Here is an 18,079-nt window from a genome sequence, read left to right on the forward strand (position 1 = left end):
TGATGTGACTGTTGGTGCGTGGGTAGACAGTGACTGGTGTAATGTGAAAACAACGGTAAATGGTAAAGTGAAATAGGGGCAGGAGATGACGTTGACTATATCATTGACATTCACTTTACCATTATGGAAATGACGTAAATGTAGTAGGTATGAACAGCATAATGCAAACGTTACAGTGTCAACTATGTGTGAACGTGCCCCTAAAGATGCTCTGCTCATTCAGTGGCAACAGTCACCAACCTTTGCAAACAAAAAATTGACAAAAGGACATGTTCCCTTGGGTAGTACTACCATATAACCGGTTATTTCTGCAGTCTAAAATTTATGCAATTTTTGAGAATTTGACAAGTTAATTACTGCAAATTAAATTTCTGTGTTCTAAACAGAAAGACAGTTACTGGTACACACATGTACACGTGTACATGTGCCCAAACAGTGAGCTGCTGGGACTCCGAGGATAAGCCTGCTAATTATATTTGTGCGTTCCGTGATTTCTTCACGGAATTCGCAGGAATATCATGGTCACAGAAATAACCGGTTATACAGTATGTTGTATATAATTGTTGTACGTCTGGCTGTCTGTATTTGATGCCTAAACCATTTAACCAGTTGTCATAAAATTTGGTATATTAACAATTTCATCTGCACCTGAAAAAACATGAGTGCAGAAACTTTGACATTACCCAGGCAGCTGAAAGGGTTCCTTTGAGATACGCTACGGTTGTTCATACATGTACAAGTGCAACATGCAGTACTCAAGCTAAACAATTAAAAGCAACTGTGTTTTCTGCCTGCATTGTAATTTCAATGCAAAACACAAGCTGGTAAATTATAAAATTAAAAAACACATCACTAGCCAGTTAGTCAATTCCCACTTGACTTACTTGTGGCATTCATTCATGGATACCACAGAAAAAACAAACCCAAGCAATCACAACTGCAAAACATGTTGCTCCAGAGTTGGCACTTACTCAAATCTCTGTATTTTGGCAAAGAATGGAAAGGCCAGAACTAAAGCTCTACATTTGCAATTATCTGATAAGTTCAAAAACGAGAAGTTCTTTCCAATTCAAACTGTTTTTATGATACACTTTCCACACAACACCAAGTAGCATTTGCTTGTGTTCAGTGAAAGTGCCAGTTGGATACGGACTCTTGTGCATAGTCGTAGGATGTCTGGGCATGCAGGAACTAAGACAATGTCCTAGCTTTTGATTACGAACTGACCATTCTTAAGAAAAACCTTAATACAAATTGCTGCTGACTCATTTTCCAACTCAGCAATGATGATCTACCATCATCCATTCAGCTGGCTAGCAATCTTCAAGAACAAAATTACTGATGTAAGAAATAGTGGCCCCTCTTACATACCTTGTGTGATGACAGAAAAATAGACATGTCTTACTTCTGACATCTTTCAATTTTGAAAAGCGATCCAACTACTACCATAACATGGACCAAAAAATATTAATGACAGTGATGCATGGTACTAATTAACTTGCATTACTAATACATACATCCAATTTTTGTTGGTACATAGCCATTGACATTAAATTGTAACATTTGCCTAATAGATCCAATCTGCTCTTATAATTGTGAGATATCCAGCAACTCCTGTGCCTAATCATACACTGTGATAAACAAGAGTACAAGGCTAAGAAAGAAATCTTGGTCTTGGCAAGTGAGTCACATAAGGTCAAACCAAGAGTTATACCACATTTACACTAGCACCCTGGAACTATTCCAGGTGTTCTAGAACAATTTCTCAGCTATAATCTAAACGTGGAATTCTGCTCCTAGTCTGTTCAGGAACAAGATCTAAGAGCAATTCTAAAAACCATCCTGAAACAATTCTGGTAAAACTGTAACCTGTACTGTTTCTCTACAAGTTCTGATGTTCTATAACGGCAGATACTGTTCTACTAGAATTTTCTGATGCAAGCTCACAACATTGTGCATGCAGTTTCAAATTATGCATTCTATGCACCATCACTACTGTTCTCTTTTAAACTTTGATCACTTACTGTACAAATAAAGTCTGTCAGAGATGGTCTGTTTCTATTTAGTGCCATATACCATAAACATACTAGTATGTAATTAATCACAATTTGTGTCCTCTCATAAGGCATGTGATCGTTACTGCTTATCATGTTTCTTTATTAAAATAAAGGTCACGTCGAATTTCATTGCCTACACAATGGGAATGGAAACTAAACCAATGTCTGAATGAGCATGAGGATATATATATATATATATATATATATATATATATACCCTGTTATGGCTCCACAGACTGTTGCCAGTGTATTAAGAGATTTTTTGCTACAAAAACGTGAAACTTATCTACACTTCTCTACATGTACTATGAGTTACTTCATTCTATCAAACATGTACATTAGACTAGTAGAATTGTAAACACTATTACAAAACAATACAAGTACATTGTACAACTAGACATCTTTTGGCTTAATTTCTGGGTGCGCTACACACCCTTATTCATTTGAAATCATCATTAAACATACTAGAGCTCTTTCAGTTAATTAAAATTCTGTATCTAATTTCTTTCAATTAACTCTTAATCTAATTAACATTTTTATTGTACTTATAACAAAGCAAAGTCATAGACAAAACACAAAAAATACATGTGGAACATCATGCTGTTTTTACATGACATTTATTTTACCGCAGACTGGTTCATTATCACTGCACTATATGCCAGCATGCTAAAGCAACATCTGTTATTGGCTTTCCCCTACCAACACACCACTACAATAAACTTCAATACTCAACCTCCACATGATGAAACTGCAAAAAGAGTAAAAACCACCCTGTATTGGAAATGACAGCTTAAGCCTCTTTTATGAATTCTCACCAAGAAATTACATCATAAATATATCCTCTGCTAACATCAAATTAGAATTAAGATGTCAAAGTCCAAAGATGTCAGCAAGTAGAAGTGTGTGAACATCATCACGACCCTGTGCACTAAAGTATATAAATATGTAAGAATGAAATTCAATGGCATCATATCCAATTCACTGAGAAGTCAATTTGTGCCGTTTACACAATGCACAGCAGATGACAAACCAAAAGTGGAGCCCCATTAAAAAGCGTTGCAGTTGTTGATCAAAGAATGTACGCATTCCACAGTTCATCAGAGTGCGGTAGCACTCTCTATGTAGGGATGCAACAATTATAAAATGGCCACCCATACAAAATTATCCAAACGTGCTATCCAGATTTCTTATAACTCAGTAAAAAATCTCAGAGCCACATAATGCTCGACTGTCCGAATGGTAGCCAGACTACTAATGCTGACACTAGATGTCTCAGAAGCCGCATATCGGCAAGTAAAGAATGCAATCTATTTTTTCACATTCGCTTTTGTCAGCCAGGCTAGCACCTCACTTGAAGCAGCTACAACGACGAGAGTCATACCAAACGATTCGCTCTTGTCCGAGGAATTGCACTGACCCAACAGCTAGAACTGTGCGAAGTCCACCCAGTATCATGTCAACTGCTGCTACATAATTGCCATGCTGTTCTGGTCACGCGTGTACATGATAGCTAGCCTACATGTAATTATATACCTATTATTAGCTGGTGAAAACTATCGTTTGGGACCTTATAATTAATTGCCATGCCACTTCCAAAGTGTGCTTACAGTTGCGTGTAGTTGAACATTGAAATGTACAACTATGTTCAATGGGGTGCTGTCCATGAGCGTGTACTGTATGCTTCAACTGTAGAGATGAGTGGGTGTTGTTTATTGATGCAATCAATGTTGTTCCGTACATCCGCCAGCTGCTATGTAGCTAATCAAGTGTAAAGATGGGAGTTGTTTATTGATGCATCGGAGTTGTTTATTGGTGCAATCAATGTTGTTCCGATACCGCACTCTCTGATGCAACGATTTTAAAATGGCCACCCATACAAAACTATCCAAACACATGCTATCCAGATTTCTTTAAAAAATAAAAAATTTTTGAGAAAATGATGGGCATGTAGGGATGGATATGTACTTAATCATGCTCATCTCCTACATCACAATCTTTTTACCTAAATTAATTAAAACGCAGCAGTCGTGTGTGACACTCACAGTACTGGATTGTAATGTAGGAGATGAGCATGATTAAGTACATACCCATCCCTACATACCCATCATTTTCTCAAAATGTTTTTCTATTATTATTTACCTACAAAGAATGACAGTTGCGCATGTAGCCTTGTATATCAAAGCATGCCCGATCCTTGTCAAAGTTACAGAATACTCACTTTTTCTCGCCACTGTAGTCTTCGTCAGCAGCAGTAAGTTTATAGAGCTCCTATTTTTCATTTCCAATGTTTCGAATGTAAAAAATGTTACTAATACGGTGTCATTCCTTGTATAAGTTAAAATGTAGCACAAACAAACAGACACATAGACAGACAGAGGGGAATAGACAATGTTAAATTTTCAGTCCACTAGACTCATTAATGGTTTTTGGCTCCATAAGAAAGCTTTTTCATTCTAATTAGTGTGTAACTGTGTTTGTGTAAAACGTAGTTGTAGTTAAACTGTTTGATGGGACACCTATCATATATTGGCTTTTTAACTTAGCTTTTCCTGAACTAGTATGTACTCTGCAGTAATAGTTCAATTTACAAAATTATTGACAAATAGACAAACAGAGCACTCGCTGTACCCCTTGTGCATACAGTACCACTTGTGTTGTGCACATTAGCATACCAAACTCATTCCTCACTTACGAGTCTGAACAAGAAATGCATTATTCAACCCTGGATGACCAACATCATGGACAGCAGAAGCAAACAAAAGACTAAGAATCTCTAAAGATGAGAACAAACCCTGCCAAACAATCTAGTCACCATAACTACTCATAGTTCAGTTTCACGACCAGCTTACCTCTAGCCCTGGAGCTTGCAACAGATAATGAGCTGCTTGCACAACGTCTGCAGCATGTGTCTTATTATGATATGAATTATTGGGATAGTTTGCCTACACATAAAAATTGAATACGACATGTAAGTTGGCACTCATTCTGGATATCTCCAATGCATGTCCCCTATTAATTAATTGACAAAAGTAACCAGTCAAAGATATTTACGGTAACGTTCTTCCCAACTACAACAAAGACATACAAAGCTTGCTATGGAAACCCAATTTAGAGCCTACATCTAATGATTAGCATATTCAGGATTACAGTACCTACACTATTTCTTGATTTCATAGAAATAATATACAATTCTAGAAACATAACAAATAATGTTAGTGGTACCCAAAACAACAGAAACATAAATCTTTCCTGTCTTGGAGAATTCTCCCAAAATTTTTAGATCATCAGAGTCCATTTGTTTAAATAAACATAAGTGCCAAATTACACAAGCAGTTTGGAGCATGTTGTAAAATGTGGAAACAATGTTTAGTATTTACTACAATTCTTAAACACTGATTATGAAGTCAAATGACCAGTTTTCTGGTGTTTCTTAGTAGTTCATAATATGTGATGTTGAAGTTTGAGATAGTACAGTAAAGTGCCATTTATTTATCTCAATTCCCACCTATAAACACACCTGTTACACAAACAGCTCATGACGGCCAGCTGTTCATCATGTGGTAAAAAGTCAGTGGTACAAAATCATATCACAATCTCTAAACCATAGTTGAGATAGAACACAGTGTATCGTTCATCAGACACCAGCGATGAAGCTGACGTTTTATGAGTAAAAGCGATGAATGGTCTTGAAAGCAATGTTTCTTTCAGAGGCTTTTGGTAGCTGTGCCATCTTTAGAGACCTGCAAGCTTCATCCCAAGAAGGTAAACTGTCTAGGTAATTGTGCTATGCTTGCGATGCTCTCAGGCGCCCGTCAAGGCGATTTAATAAGAATTGGTAGATCATCCCGGATGATTGCCTTTGCAATGACATTGACGATACGTTGCTTTGGTAGAGCAAAGGGATGCAATCAAGTGTCTCTGAAGTTTCTCTAATTGTCACTTTCAGCTAAAGATGAGGAATGGCAGCATGTAACAATGGCAGGATCTGACACAGACTGCGTTTTGCTGTCGGAAAGCGACTCTTCATGTCAATAACGTTCATAAACCTTCCATTTCCTTCAGGTGGACCAAGACAACAAGACCAGCTTGTGTGAGAACGCAATTATACATACATCTGCTTCATGAATCCAGAATGTCAGGATTTCCCCATAATCGTTGTTTGTCAATGTCATCTCGGTAGTCGACGCTTGTGGAAAGTCCACCATTGCAAGCGTAGAAACGAGTAAGGACTGCCACATAAAATGGTGGAAGCTTCCCTAATGGAATGCGCATGCCTCAAGAATATCCTGCCAACAACTGAAAGAAGAGGCCGCTTTATTGTACCATAATTCAGCAAAGATCTTCCATTTAGGACAGTCGCAACTTGCAGATGCTGTAACCAGACATTTTAAAGGCTCGCAAGTTTTAGCTCAAAACGTAGTGTGCACAGACCTCCTCACCTTACTGGTAACGTACATACGTTTCTCTTCACCCACTCACATCTTCCGTTTCCTAACGAACAACCTTGTCTGCCGACTTCCGATATGAAAACTGCCGTAGAAGGTACGATATGAGAACTGCCGTAGGAGGTACGACACGAGACACTTTCCATAGTTTTTAATGACACAAAACATTTTACAACCTTTACCCGTCCTGCAAAAGATAATTCTCTTGCGGACCAGCATCGCAGTACTTGCAAACTTGTCACATGCATCCCGCCACTTATCATGAAGAGTCACAAACGAACTGCCTAACGATAAGCCAAGAACTCTTAATTTTGGATGCCACACGATCTCTAACGGCTGATCTTCTCTGCCTTTCCAAACACCCAAACACCTTTCCATTAGCTATGACTGAAGAATTTAGGGGAGTTTCTGTGAACTGGTGTGGGGACCATTGGCAAATGAGGATCAGTGCTTTCCTGATGGTCATTGATATCTACTGGGCATGCTGTTTAGAGCTGGCGAAATCTCCATAGTGCACGCAATCAATAATCAATATGCCAGTTACTGGCGCCACATGGATTACACGGAACATGTACCTCTCTGGGACTTAGCTGCCGGATTGGTGGGCGGGTGCCCAGTTGAGGGTAATAACCCCACTTATCCTACTTAAAAGATGCTGATGACATAATAACAAGCCACTATAAGTTATTAACCTAGTGGTTAGAGTTCTGGTTCTCTGACTATGATGGCCTGAGTTCAATCAAGGGTGGCAACAGCACTACAACAGCAATATAATGAAATGAGTCTGTTGGGTCTTTCTCACTGTTTATCTGACTATGACATGGACAAGCTTTTTGACTTTAATGTACAGATCCAAGTCCACTAATGTTTAAAGTATTTCACTGTGAAGGACTGGTTCATCATAGAAGTTTAGGATGTGTACAAGTAGAGGATCTGTAACAATAAAATAATCTGACTATGTCTGTGAGAGTAGACAATGGCACTGTGCCACAAAGACCAAAATGTTCTAATAAGAGTCCTACTGTTGCATGCAAAGTAACACAAGGTAGTACAGTATTAGTAACAAAGGAATCTACTTCGTCTGTCAAAGTATCAGAACCACTGATTCAACTCATCATAAGCACCACTAAAATGCTCTCAAACGTGAAACAACTTGCCATCAATGCCACAGCTGAGGAAATCATTGAAAATCTCTACGGACACTTGAAACATACTCTTGAACTGGCTAAATAAAAAGGTGCTTCAACATGGCTAACAGCTTTACCCACAGAAGAGCACAACGTTCTTTCTTGCAAAATCAGAATTTCATGATGCCATTTCATTTGTCTGCTACATGGTTGGAGACTGCCATCCTTACCTGATCTATGTGCATGTGGAGACCGCTTCTCTGTTGATCACTCGTTATCTTGTCTTACTGGTGAGTTCTGGGCAATTGGCAACATGTTCAACAAAGTTTGTCATAACGTGAAAACAGAACCCACCCTATAACATTTGACAGAACAAACGCTACCTCAACAGAGTAACACAACTGATGATTAAGCCAGATTAGACATCTCTGCAACTCTGTATGTGGCTTCTGGGGTGGCAATTTCAGAATACTTGATTTCAAAAACTTACCTCGATATTCATGTCTATAATCCCCATGTTACATTGTACAGAACATCTACAATGTCTTTGCTACATAAAACAAGAGCTAAAAAACAATAAGAAGCACGTATCAGAAGAGTCAAATACACATCTTTCACACCTCTGATACTCTTGTGCTGGCAGTACCAAGAAACTAACTTACACATTTTTGAAGAGACTTTGGTTTCTCATTTTTTGAAAAGATGATATGGCATACAATACAACATGTTGGATAAGATGCCACCTAAGCTTCAAACTAATTCATTCAGCTATATGTGTCTCAGGATATGCTGGCAGAGAACTCAGAGAGGGAACACTGCCAACAACCTACTCATATATTCAGCTACGAGCAGACTAGTTCACTGACATGTTGTTTTCGTAATGCTCTATTTTACTGCTGTGATAGTTGCTTTAGTAGTTTATATAGCTAGATGTAGCACAATGTATTCAAATAAACTCCATGGTTTGAGAAATAATAATTATACTAACAATAAAGAGACATGCTCACAAATTGATGAAGTACAGCAACTTGCGAATGGAGGTAAGCTGCATGAGGCAGTGTTGAACACAGGTTGTTCCAGTAGTGTTGGGAGCACTAGGTGAAGTGCATGCAGTTATTGCATAGCAGTTGGACATCGTTCCGGTGTAGCAGCAGATTTGTTCTGGCCGCGGATTTGTTCCTGAGAGCAACTTGCACAAGCGTAATATCATTGAAGACGACATGCGCATGCACAAGTAAGTCGGCGTTCTAATGTTGTAACACACGCACTTTAAATAATAACGTGAGTTACTATTTTACTGCCTAGGCCAACTGCGCTGTCTTGTTTCGCGGCAAGCACACCTCTAGTCCTCACTTAGTTGGAGGTACGAGTATTTGAGTTTATTCTTGCTTTAGCAAATTGTCATTTCCTGTGTCACGTCGCAAACATCCGGGGTCCTAAACTTGCTAGTAGATACATGTGCGTGCGCACGCGCGCACACACACACACACACACACACACACACACGCATGCACACGCATGCACACACACACACACACACACACACACACACACACACACACACACACACACACACACTGTACATCAAGTTTCAACCTACTGATTTACAAAGCCTCGCTGACACATCTGTATATCGCAATTGTCTAATACAATTTACATGCAAGTTTGCCTCCGTTTCTAGCAAATGCAACTGCTAAACAGTAATCCACGTATCACCAGAAAGTAACGAAACAGAGCACAGCATTGCTGCATTATTGGCTAGGACTACAAAAGGTTTAACCAAAAAGTGACCAAATAATGTTCCTTGGAACAAATCCACAACACATCTTACCCCGAACCAAATCCACAGTGCATCTTACCCCGGAACAACTCCGTGGCCGGAATAAAATCTGCTGCTACACCGGGTCATCACAATCTGCAGCACTTGAAAACAGCGCTTCTTAGAGCCACCCAAATCAAAGCCACTCATACTTTCACTTGCAAAACAATGGCCAATTACCGCCAACTCAAAAAACCATAATCTGAAAACCACAAACTATATCCAAAACAATGTTCACAAACAACTACTAGTATTTACAAGCCCACTAGCTGACTGAATTGCTTCAAATGAAACCCAAACTGTATTTTAAGACATACATATACACCTTTCAATATAACCTTCAAATCAGAAAATAGTGTATGTTCTTGCTCTAAAACATTTACAACATTTTACTCACCTCTACAACAGCAAAGTAGTTGATAGCAGTCCGTTCGCTGATTTTACATAATTGGAATAAGTTTCTACTCTACACAAACAAACAGAATCAGAGTAACATAATCACATCTCAAATCATAAGTTTACTGTCTAACCATGTGTCAACCTCTATCCTTTATGTATGTGAAGACACTAAATGACAGCAAACATGGAGTACTGTTATTTCTATATGATAGTTCTAAATACCAGAAAAATAATTCTAGATTTTACAAAGCAAGGTCTCAATGCGAAAATCGCACTGTAATGTGCTTCTGGTTTGTTGCATCCGGTTTTAAGCAGCAGATTCAAGGAGTGTACATATTATATAAACCTGAGAACGTATGTTGCGTTACTGCAAAACGTATTGATGACTAGCTCAGGCAGTGAACGCAACAAGCAAGCGGCCAGCAGGTGATCTCACGAAAGCTTTGCACGATCGTACTCTTCACAAGGTACGATCAGTAGCAGGCAAAACATTATTGTATATGGTTACGTCAGCCTCCAGAAACCTCATAGCACGACGGTTTGAAATAGTCTGTGTGCATAGAACCCTCAGTATCATATGGAGTAGATTCTGGTGATGTGGAGAATGCTTTGGCAGATGACGAAACTGAAGCTCCAAAATAAATAGGTGGAGCTGTCTAACTTTGAGCCTGTTGCTAGTGAGACACCATCGCCAGTAGCACCTGAAGACGAGCAAAACAAACGACTACTTGATTTATCGTGGTATTAAATAGGTTTAGGCTGACACTAGTATTAAAAGTGATGTAGTGGAATTTTGTTTAGATATAGTTGTGGTTGCTGTACATATGACCTGTGGTTGCTGTACATATGACCTCTGGTCGTCAGTGTGGGTGTTTCCAGGACATACTTGAAGTAATTGACAAAATAGGGGAACTTGATGAGCCGGTTGCTTGCATTACTGAACACTCAGGATTCTCTGGCGTCTGCCTAGATATGTAGGTTCAGCAGACTGCACAATACCAATATCAGCAGGACTATGGTATTACATGAAACTGATCTTCGTCCAATTCATGAGAAACAATTATAATTATAACAACAATACTGATTTCAACAATGGATTTCTGTGCTGCACAAGAGATACAGATATACTTCTTACCATTAATTAGCAAGATAATGTAAACTGGCTGTCATGCCTCTTGTCTGCAGTTAGAAGATTGCAGGGTTCTTGCTAGAGATTTTTTGGGAGTGTGACAAGATGGGCAGGTCAACGACGCATGCAGTCTGCTCTCTAGAGTTGCACAGTCCAAGTCAGACATGCACACCTGAGCCAATCTCAAGTGACTCTGTGAGATATTTTGCATCATAGCTTTTGCGTCTAACACTCGTTCAAGTGCCCTGGCAAGGAAATCAACTTCCATAACCCCTTTAGCGATGTTCATGGGTTGCGCAAGCGCAAGTTCCATGGACAAAACTACAGATAGTCTGTCTAGTCAGACGTTGATTGACGTAGACCTCTGTTTGTGATTTGCAAGAATCCATGACTAGTCCAGAGTAGATTCTAGATGCTACACTTCTCGGACAAGAGGTGTGCTTTCCATGTCATGGGAAGGGCATCCGGGACTACTATCCATGACAGCGCATCCGAGACTGCAATCAACACCAGTACGTGTACACGTAACGTCTGGAGCAAGACTATTATCCCGCATTCTTTTGTAAGAGCCTAGATTTGTGGCTAATGTCACCTTTACTAAGGAATATAGTATTGTGTTTCAGTAGTATGGAATTCTCATACTTTCCTTATCTATCAAACTTTGGACTCCTATCTACTGTTTCTGAACGTGGTGCACTCTTACTGGAGCGTGGCACTGCGCCACGCTGTAGTAAGAACCCTGAGACTGTGTACCACCTTAGAAATTGTTCAGTGGCTCAGTTATAGTCAATTTAATTCATCACTCTATGTACACTTCTTTAAAGTCTAAATATATACAACCTACTCTCTTTATTTCACATTTTCTTGTATGCCAATCTCTTCTTTCTCGGTGTTTTCAACTGTTCAATCCTCGCACTGTCTCAATCAGTATGCATGGCATTCGGTCTCTTTTCAGTGCCCAGTAGCCTAAACCAAATCACTAGTATAATCCTGGGTCATCTTCAAAGCAGTCTGCTTCAAATGATGACTACACAAGAAGGAAGAATCACTTGGGCCTTCTCAGCAATATCTCCTTTGTCTGACCACTCTAACCGTAGCACAAGCCCATTGCCTTGTGCATTCCCTAATGCACTTTGTGCTAACACGACATCCGTTCTCAACTCTAATTCATACGTACATGCCACAAATCTGCTGCTCAAAACCCCCAGCATATTACAGAACAGTTTTCTTACAGAAACCTTGATTCTAAAAATTTAAAATTATTTTTCTGGATATGTTCACCTTTAAACTATCACATAAAGGTTTGAAATAATTTTTGATTTTTTTTGCGTGTCAGTGGCCCTTTAATGCACATCAACACCAGCACCTTTTAGAGACATTTGCAGATCTTTTGACGACACTAAAAAGAACATCTGCGACTTAGCAGACTTTTTCAAATGTTCCTGTCCACTTGGCACTGAACAATTTGTTTCTAAAAATGATCCGAGACATTCATTCATTCAAGGCCTTCATGATTAGACAACTGGAACAACACATGCTGCAAGTACATGTTTACATAATCATTCTCTTTATGTACGACATATGACTTTTTCACCATTGATATTGTGGGCAAACTGTCAACAATGCTAAAACCTGCACATAAAGCTGCTTTTCCTTGAATATATTTGATTTTGTTGTTTTGTTTGAGGACAATTCATTGCAATTGATAAGACTTGTTTGAAACAATATGGTAACTCATATGAAAATCAAAGCTATAATACCGTATAAGATGAAATATTGGCAGGAAATGTATTTTGGCGGATTTTTCAGTGATCACCACTATAAAATCTGCCATTATCAATTTGGCCACCGGGATATGATGACGTCATCACCCACATGGATCAAGCATCATATGGCGATTTGGTGGTACGTCACATGGATGAGGCCACAAGATGGTAGGTAATCCCTGCTTGCCGTCTGTTGTGCCTATGAATGAGGCCGCGAGGCTGTGGATGAAGCTGGACTGTCACATTCATGCAGGTCCCGTTCTTTACACTGAAACAGCAGTTCTTCATCACTCTAAACAGCAGTTGGAGACCAGCAAGTTAGGGAAATGTGAGCCATAAATGCAGCTGTCAATCATAAACCCCTCCATGACCACTTATGGCAAGACCTATATCAGTTATCAAACAACGATGTCCAACCGCCAAAATAAAATCCGCCAATATGCTTTGTCCATCAGTTTCTTAGCAAAACGCCAATATAAATTCCCACCAATGTTTCATCTTATACGGTTGGAAATCCCTTGAGCTCCATGGAGTCTCCTATAACTATAAAAGAAAGCCATCTGTTTGTCTGTCTGTCAATGCAAAACAGCAAGATCGGTTGGCAGATTGGTCTGAAAATTCTACCGACGGGGTAACTTTGACAAAGAACAACATGGGATATATGGTTTTGACATCTGACTCGATTAGGTCCCCTACTGAGGCTAGCCTCCACTTTTGTGCAAATTTCTCTACAACAGCGCATCGTATCTCCACCAAATTTTAATGCCCATTTGTGACCTCGGCCAGTACGCACAAAGCGTGTCTTTTATTACCGGTGGCGTCAATAAGAGCAAGATATCTTTTTGACTATATCCAGGTCTTTGAAAATACGCCTACCTTTGTTTGCCTGTGTACACAAGTCGAATAGTTGCCACGTTCGCTACACTTGTTTCCTACAACAAGAGCAACGTCTTCAAACTAACAACGTTCAACGAGACTGCAAGATAAGGTGTGACTTTGTTATATATACGGAGAACCGATTATCCGGGTGAGTACGCGACTGCACAAGACTTCCAAGTTTCTTGTGCTTGGATATATAACTTTGAACAAAAACCTCGCTGCTAATTTCTCAAAATGGGACACTTGAATATATTTTCATTTTTCTTCACCAAAATATTAGCACCTTCCAGTTCATTGAAACGTGCGCCCACACATCCCATGTAGACTTTAGGTATACATGTCGTTGTCCTTAGTAATGCTTGCAGTAATCAAAGATTTCTTGCCAATTGAAGCCACTCTTCTAGCGCTTGTGTTTCTCTCCAAATTTTGATTGCAACACTCTCAGTTTCATTTTTAGTTAACTTCAATGGGATCGATATTCACTAACACTCAATAATCTAATCAGCCCTGGCAAGAACGAGCTACTCAGCTAGTCCTAACTATTCCTTTAATGAAGAGCTCCAAAACCCGTGTTTCCTGCAGTTTACTCACATACTTATGAGCACCAATGTATATTGCTAGTAATTTAGCATAAATAGACAAAAATTTCATGTACAAACTTGGACAAAATTATAGGGACACTCTGCTCTGGGTATGTAGTAACACAATAATTAGGTGACAATTTACCAATTAGCAACATTCCTAAGAAATTATTAGTTACCTTGTTGATTGTTGGGTTTCTTGAGAACACTGTAAACTCTAAATAGTTTCCTTCACGTTTTGCATTGTGGAAAACAAAGATCTAAAAGTGTATGACGTCATGACTGAGTAAGCATCGTAGGTTAGACTCTTCCTGATTTTGTTTAGTGGCTTTTAAAAAAGCCGGTTTTAACAACACAAAGAAATATTGAAGCCCTTCAGCAGTTTCTCAGTATCGAGTATTCCCACCTCTCACCCTCCTGGCTGTATCTAGATGTCGCAAAACACTTTCTGCCAAGTTCCGGACACGTGGGGCTGGAATCTGCTGCCACGCCTCTTGTAAAGCGTTCCAGATACAGTTCTTGGTTGGCATCGATTGGCAGCAGTTTGATTTCATGCCACAAGTTCTCAATCAGATTGGCATCAGGCAATTTTGGCAACAAGCTAACAGTGTGACGTCATGCTGGCGTAGCCATTGTCTTGTTGATCAAGACAAGTGAATTGGCGCATTGTCCTGCTGGAGATAAAGTTATCTCCTATCAATGCCGCTGCATTTGTAAGCATGTGCTCCTTAAAACCTGTTGGTACTACATGCTGTCCAAACAACCTTCCAGTTTCACCAAGGACCCCACACCATGCCAACACATCGATCCCCACACCATCACACACTAGCTGTGTGATGGGCTGTATGATCACAGCATTTAGGGAGAAATTCTTCTCCTTTTTGACACCAAAGATACAGAGCACCATCATTTCCTATGCTGACTCTTGACTCATCTGTAAAGAGAACACATTTCCAGTCATCCAAAGTCCAACAAATGGTGATGGCTTTCTGTTAGCAGCGGGGAGGGGGGGGGGGTTTCTAGGTCTCTGAGCGTTCACTCCTGAGACGACGACAGACTGTTCTACCTGACACCTGCTTGCCGGTTTCTTCAGTCAGCTGATACGAAAGCAGTCATGATGGTGCTCTGCGGTTATGCAATATCATTCTCTTGAGTCAATGATCTTCCCAGGTTGTCGTTCCCTTCCCACGTCCAGGTAGTTTTTCATAATCGCTGCTGCCATGGGAAAACCGTTGCAAGCACTGATGAACCAAATTCCTGGAGTGGTGGACAAAAGCTGCAATCTGATGCACAAAGTAGCCAACCGAATGAAGGGCTTCAATTTTCCCTCGCATTTTCCAACTCAACTGTTTGCCTCAAGGCATCACTACAACTCGGCAAACATCGCACAGAACAAGACTCTGCAACTGCGTGTAGCTGAATGTTCACTACCGTATCACATGAGTTTGGTAGTCTCAAGAGCAGCGGTTTTCATGCAGCTGAGATTTTGGCAGTAACAATCTGTAGTATTGCTACGTAGAACATTATTAACCAGAAGTGACATGTATTCTTTTGTCACTGCAACTTCTTCAGTTATTATCTTAGTAAGATTGTTTTGTAATTAATAGGTATCATATCATGACTATGTTGAAGTTAGTTTATTGCCTAACTTAAAATGGCAAAACAATTCAAATTGTGGTGACATGTGCAAAATCAATTCGCAGAAACAGATGATTCGCCATTTTTCATAATGTTGATAAACAAAGACTCACAAAATTGCTTTCACTGTCTACTACAGAGCATCCTCAGATTGCATGTCAAAAACAGAACATGTATAAAGACAAGAAAGTAAACATGGCCATCTTCCTTGGGCAGTAGGTAGTTATTACTGCTGCACTCATGAATGCAAGCTATGTTAATTAATTAAAGACTAATAATGGCACAATCCATAAAAAAGAAATTTGAAAAATATTTGATTTTGTAAAGAAAAATTCAAGGACAATTAGACTACACACAAAAATACCAGGTTTCCCTACAATTTTGTCCAAGTCTGTATAATCTAGTCTTCAGTATTCAAACTTTTAGAACATAAACAAAATATATAAAGCACTGCTAATATGTAAACAACCGTAAACACACCTTGAAGACAACGTAGCACATACAAGTCAATGGATGGTCACCAGTCAGCTCGGCTAGTCGAAAGGAGTTGAAATTCCATTCACCCATACCGCTTAGTATCTGTAAAAACAATGAAATACATTGGTGACACAAACAACACAAAGCATATCAAACTGGGCAACAAAAATGACTGAACCATATAATGAGATAAAGCTACATCCTAGCTCTAACTGTAACTAAAGCACAATATGCCCTTAATATTGAAACAATTCACACAACCATATTACCAATTGAGACTGAACAGAACTGGGCATTTGCTGCCATGTCACCAATAGTGATGTCGAAGTTCAAGCAATCAAATAATTTACAAACAACATACTAAAATTTTAGCAACAAAATGTACAATAAACATATAAAGGTGCCAAGCCAATTCAGTTCAAAGTCATAGATCGATGTGGACTAAATTCTGAAAGTAGTACACATGGCAATAAATCAATGCATGCACGCATGACTATAGGTTCAGATGAACACTGTTCAATCTTTTCCTTTTGAATTACTTTAGTTTGATTTTATGGTTGGCAAAATCAACTCATGAGACAAAATTCACGTGGTTTCGATGACAACATATCCCTTGTCATCAAAATGGTGTCACTTCTTGGTGACAAATTTAAGAAGCTACCCACCCTTATGAAGTCACTGAAAAAATCATGAAAACAAAATTGTTTCACGTAGCCAGACCCTTCCCACTGTTCACACTGGCAGGAAAGGAAAGGTTTGGTAAAGTTCCTTTGAAGTCGCTGTGTTTGCTGCTTCACCAGTAATGGGTAAACCAAATACTGAGTCTGATTTTGCTAAATGGTTAACTAATGCCAGAGTTCACAACGTGACGACAGCAGTCCATTATCATTTATGTAACATAACATAACGTCACTTCCACCCACGTCAAAGAACAACAGCAAATTAAGAATGCCTTCACACTGCCTGATGTGACGATGCGGACTGTGAGACAGGTGATGCACAAATAGAATCCAGTCTATCCCAGCGTCAAAACTGCAAGTAACCTCCATTTTATGAAAATGCAATTGAGTAGGTGAACAATCACAGCAGAATGCAAATATTCAAATTAGCTCATGTGAGTATCCCATCTATTGCTGGAGAAGGTGATGAACATTTCTACGCTTCCTTTCTCCTTGCTCCTTCGGTAGCACCACAACACACACAAACAACAATCAAGAAAAAATTCACTACTTAATTGTAAATCACTCTGCATCAACGCTTGACAAAATGAATCTGACCACAAACGTTACAGAAATTAAATGGACTGCTGTCCGTTACATATTTTAAGCCACATCCTGCAATCCTATCTCACTATCTTCTCATATATTTGTCAATGCGTAGGCAATTGTCAATGCAGATGAAAAACTACTTGTTCAATCTGGTCTTTGTTGTTCGTGAAACCTGCACGTCATACCGTTATGCCGCAGCTCCAACATCAGCAGGCTTTGATTTCAGCCACATGATGACTGACAAAGCACACAAAGACTGAATGCGAAAACGATTTAGTTCATCCAAAGCGACCGCAGCCCAACACAGAGAGCAGCACAGAGAGCAGCGTATATCTAGAAAAAAACTTGGAACAGACATCATCGATACAATCTGTAGTTGGCTGCCATGCACCTAGGTTTCACACACCGCAAAAGACACTACCAAGTAGTCTCTCCGTCGATGACAACAATTGCTTATGTTGACCAACAGATTAGAAGATATGTGAGATACGATT

At 39.4% G+C, this 18,079-nt stretch overlaps 1 protein-coding gene across 4 annotated transcripts in view; it reads right to left on the reverse strand.

Annotated features, from left to right (window-relative positions):
* LOC134185606 (cAMP-specific 3',5'-cyclic phosphodiesterase 4C-like) overlaps positions 1 to 18,079 on the reverse strand; it is a 41,537-nt gene that overhangs the window by 4,844 nt on the left and 18,614 nt on the right. For all 4 annotated transcript variants that reach the window (XM_062653434.1, XM_062653435.1, XM_062653433.1 and 1 more), the window contains 4 exons: positions 16,321 to 16,419; positions 9,846 to 9,914; positions 4,907 to 4,999; positions 4,750 to 4,849 (listed from right to left, as the gene is read on the reverse strand). In XM_062653434.1, coding sequence (XP_062509418.1) covers positions 4,750 to 4,849; positions 4,907 to 4,999; positions 9,846 to 9,914; positions 16,321 to 16,419 — 361 coding nt within the window. The remainder of the gene's footprint in view (positions 1 to 4,749; positions 4,850 to 4,906; positions 5,000 to 9,845; positions 9,915 to 16,320; positions 16,420 to 18,079) is intronic.

The sequence above is a fragment of the Corticium candelabrum genome, chromosome 10 (assembly GCF_963422355.1).
Source record: "Corticium candelabrum chromosome 10, ooCorCand1.1, whole genome shotgun sequence".
Classification (NCBI taxonomy): domain Eukaryota; kingdom Metazoa; phylum Porifera; class Homoscleromorpha; order Homosclerophorida; family Plakinidae; genus Corticium; species Corticium candelabrum.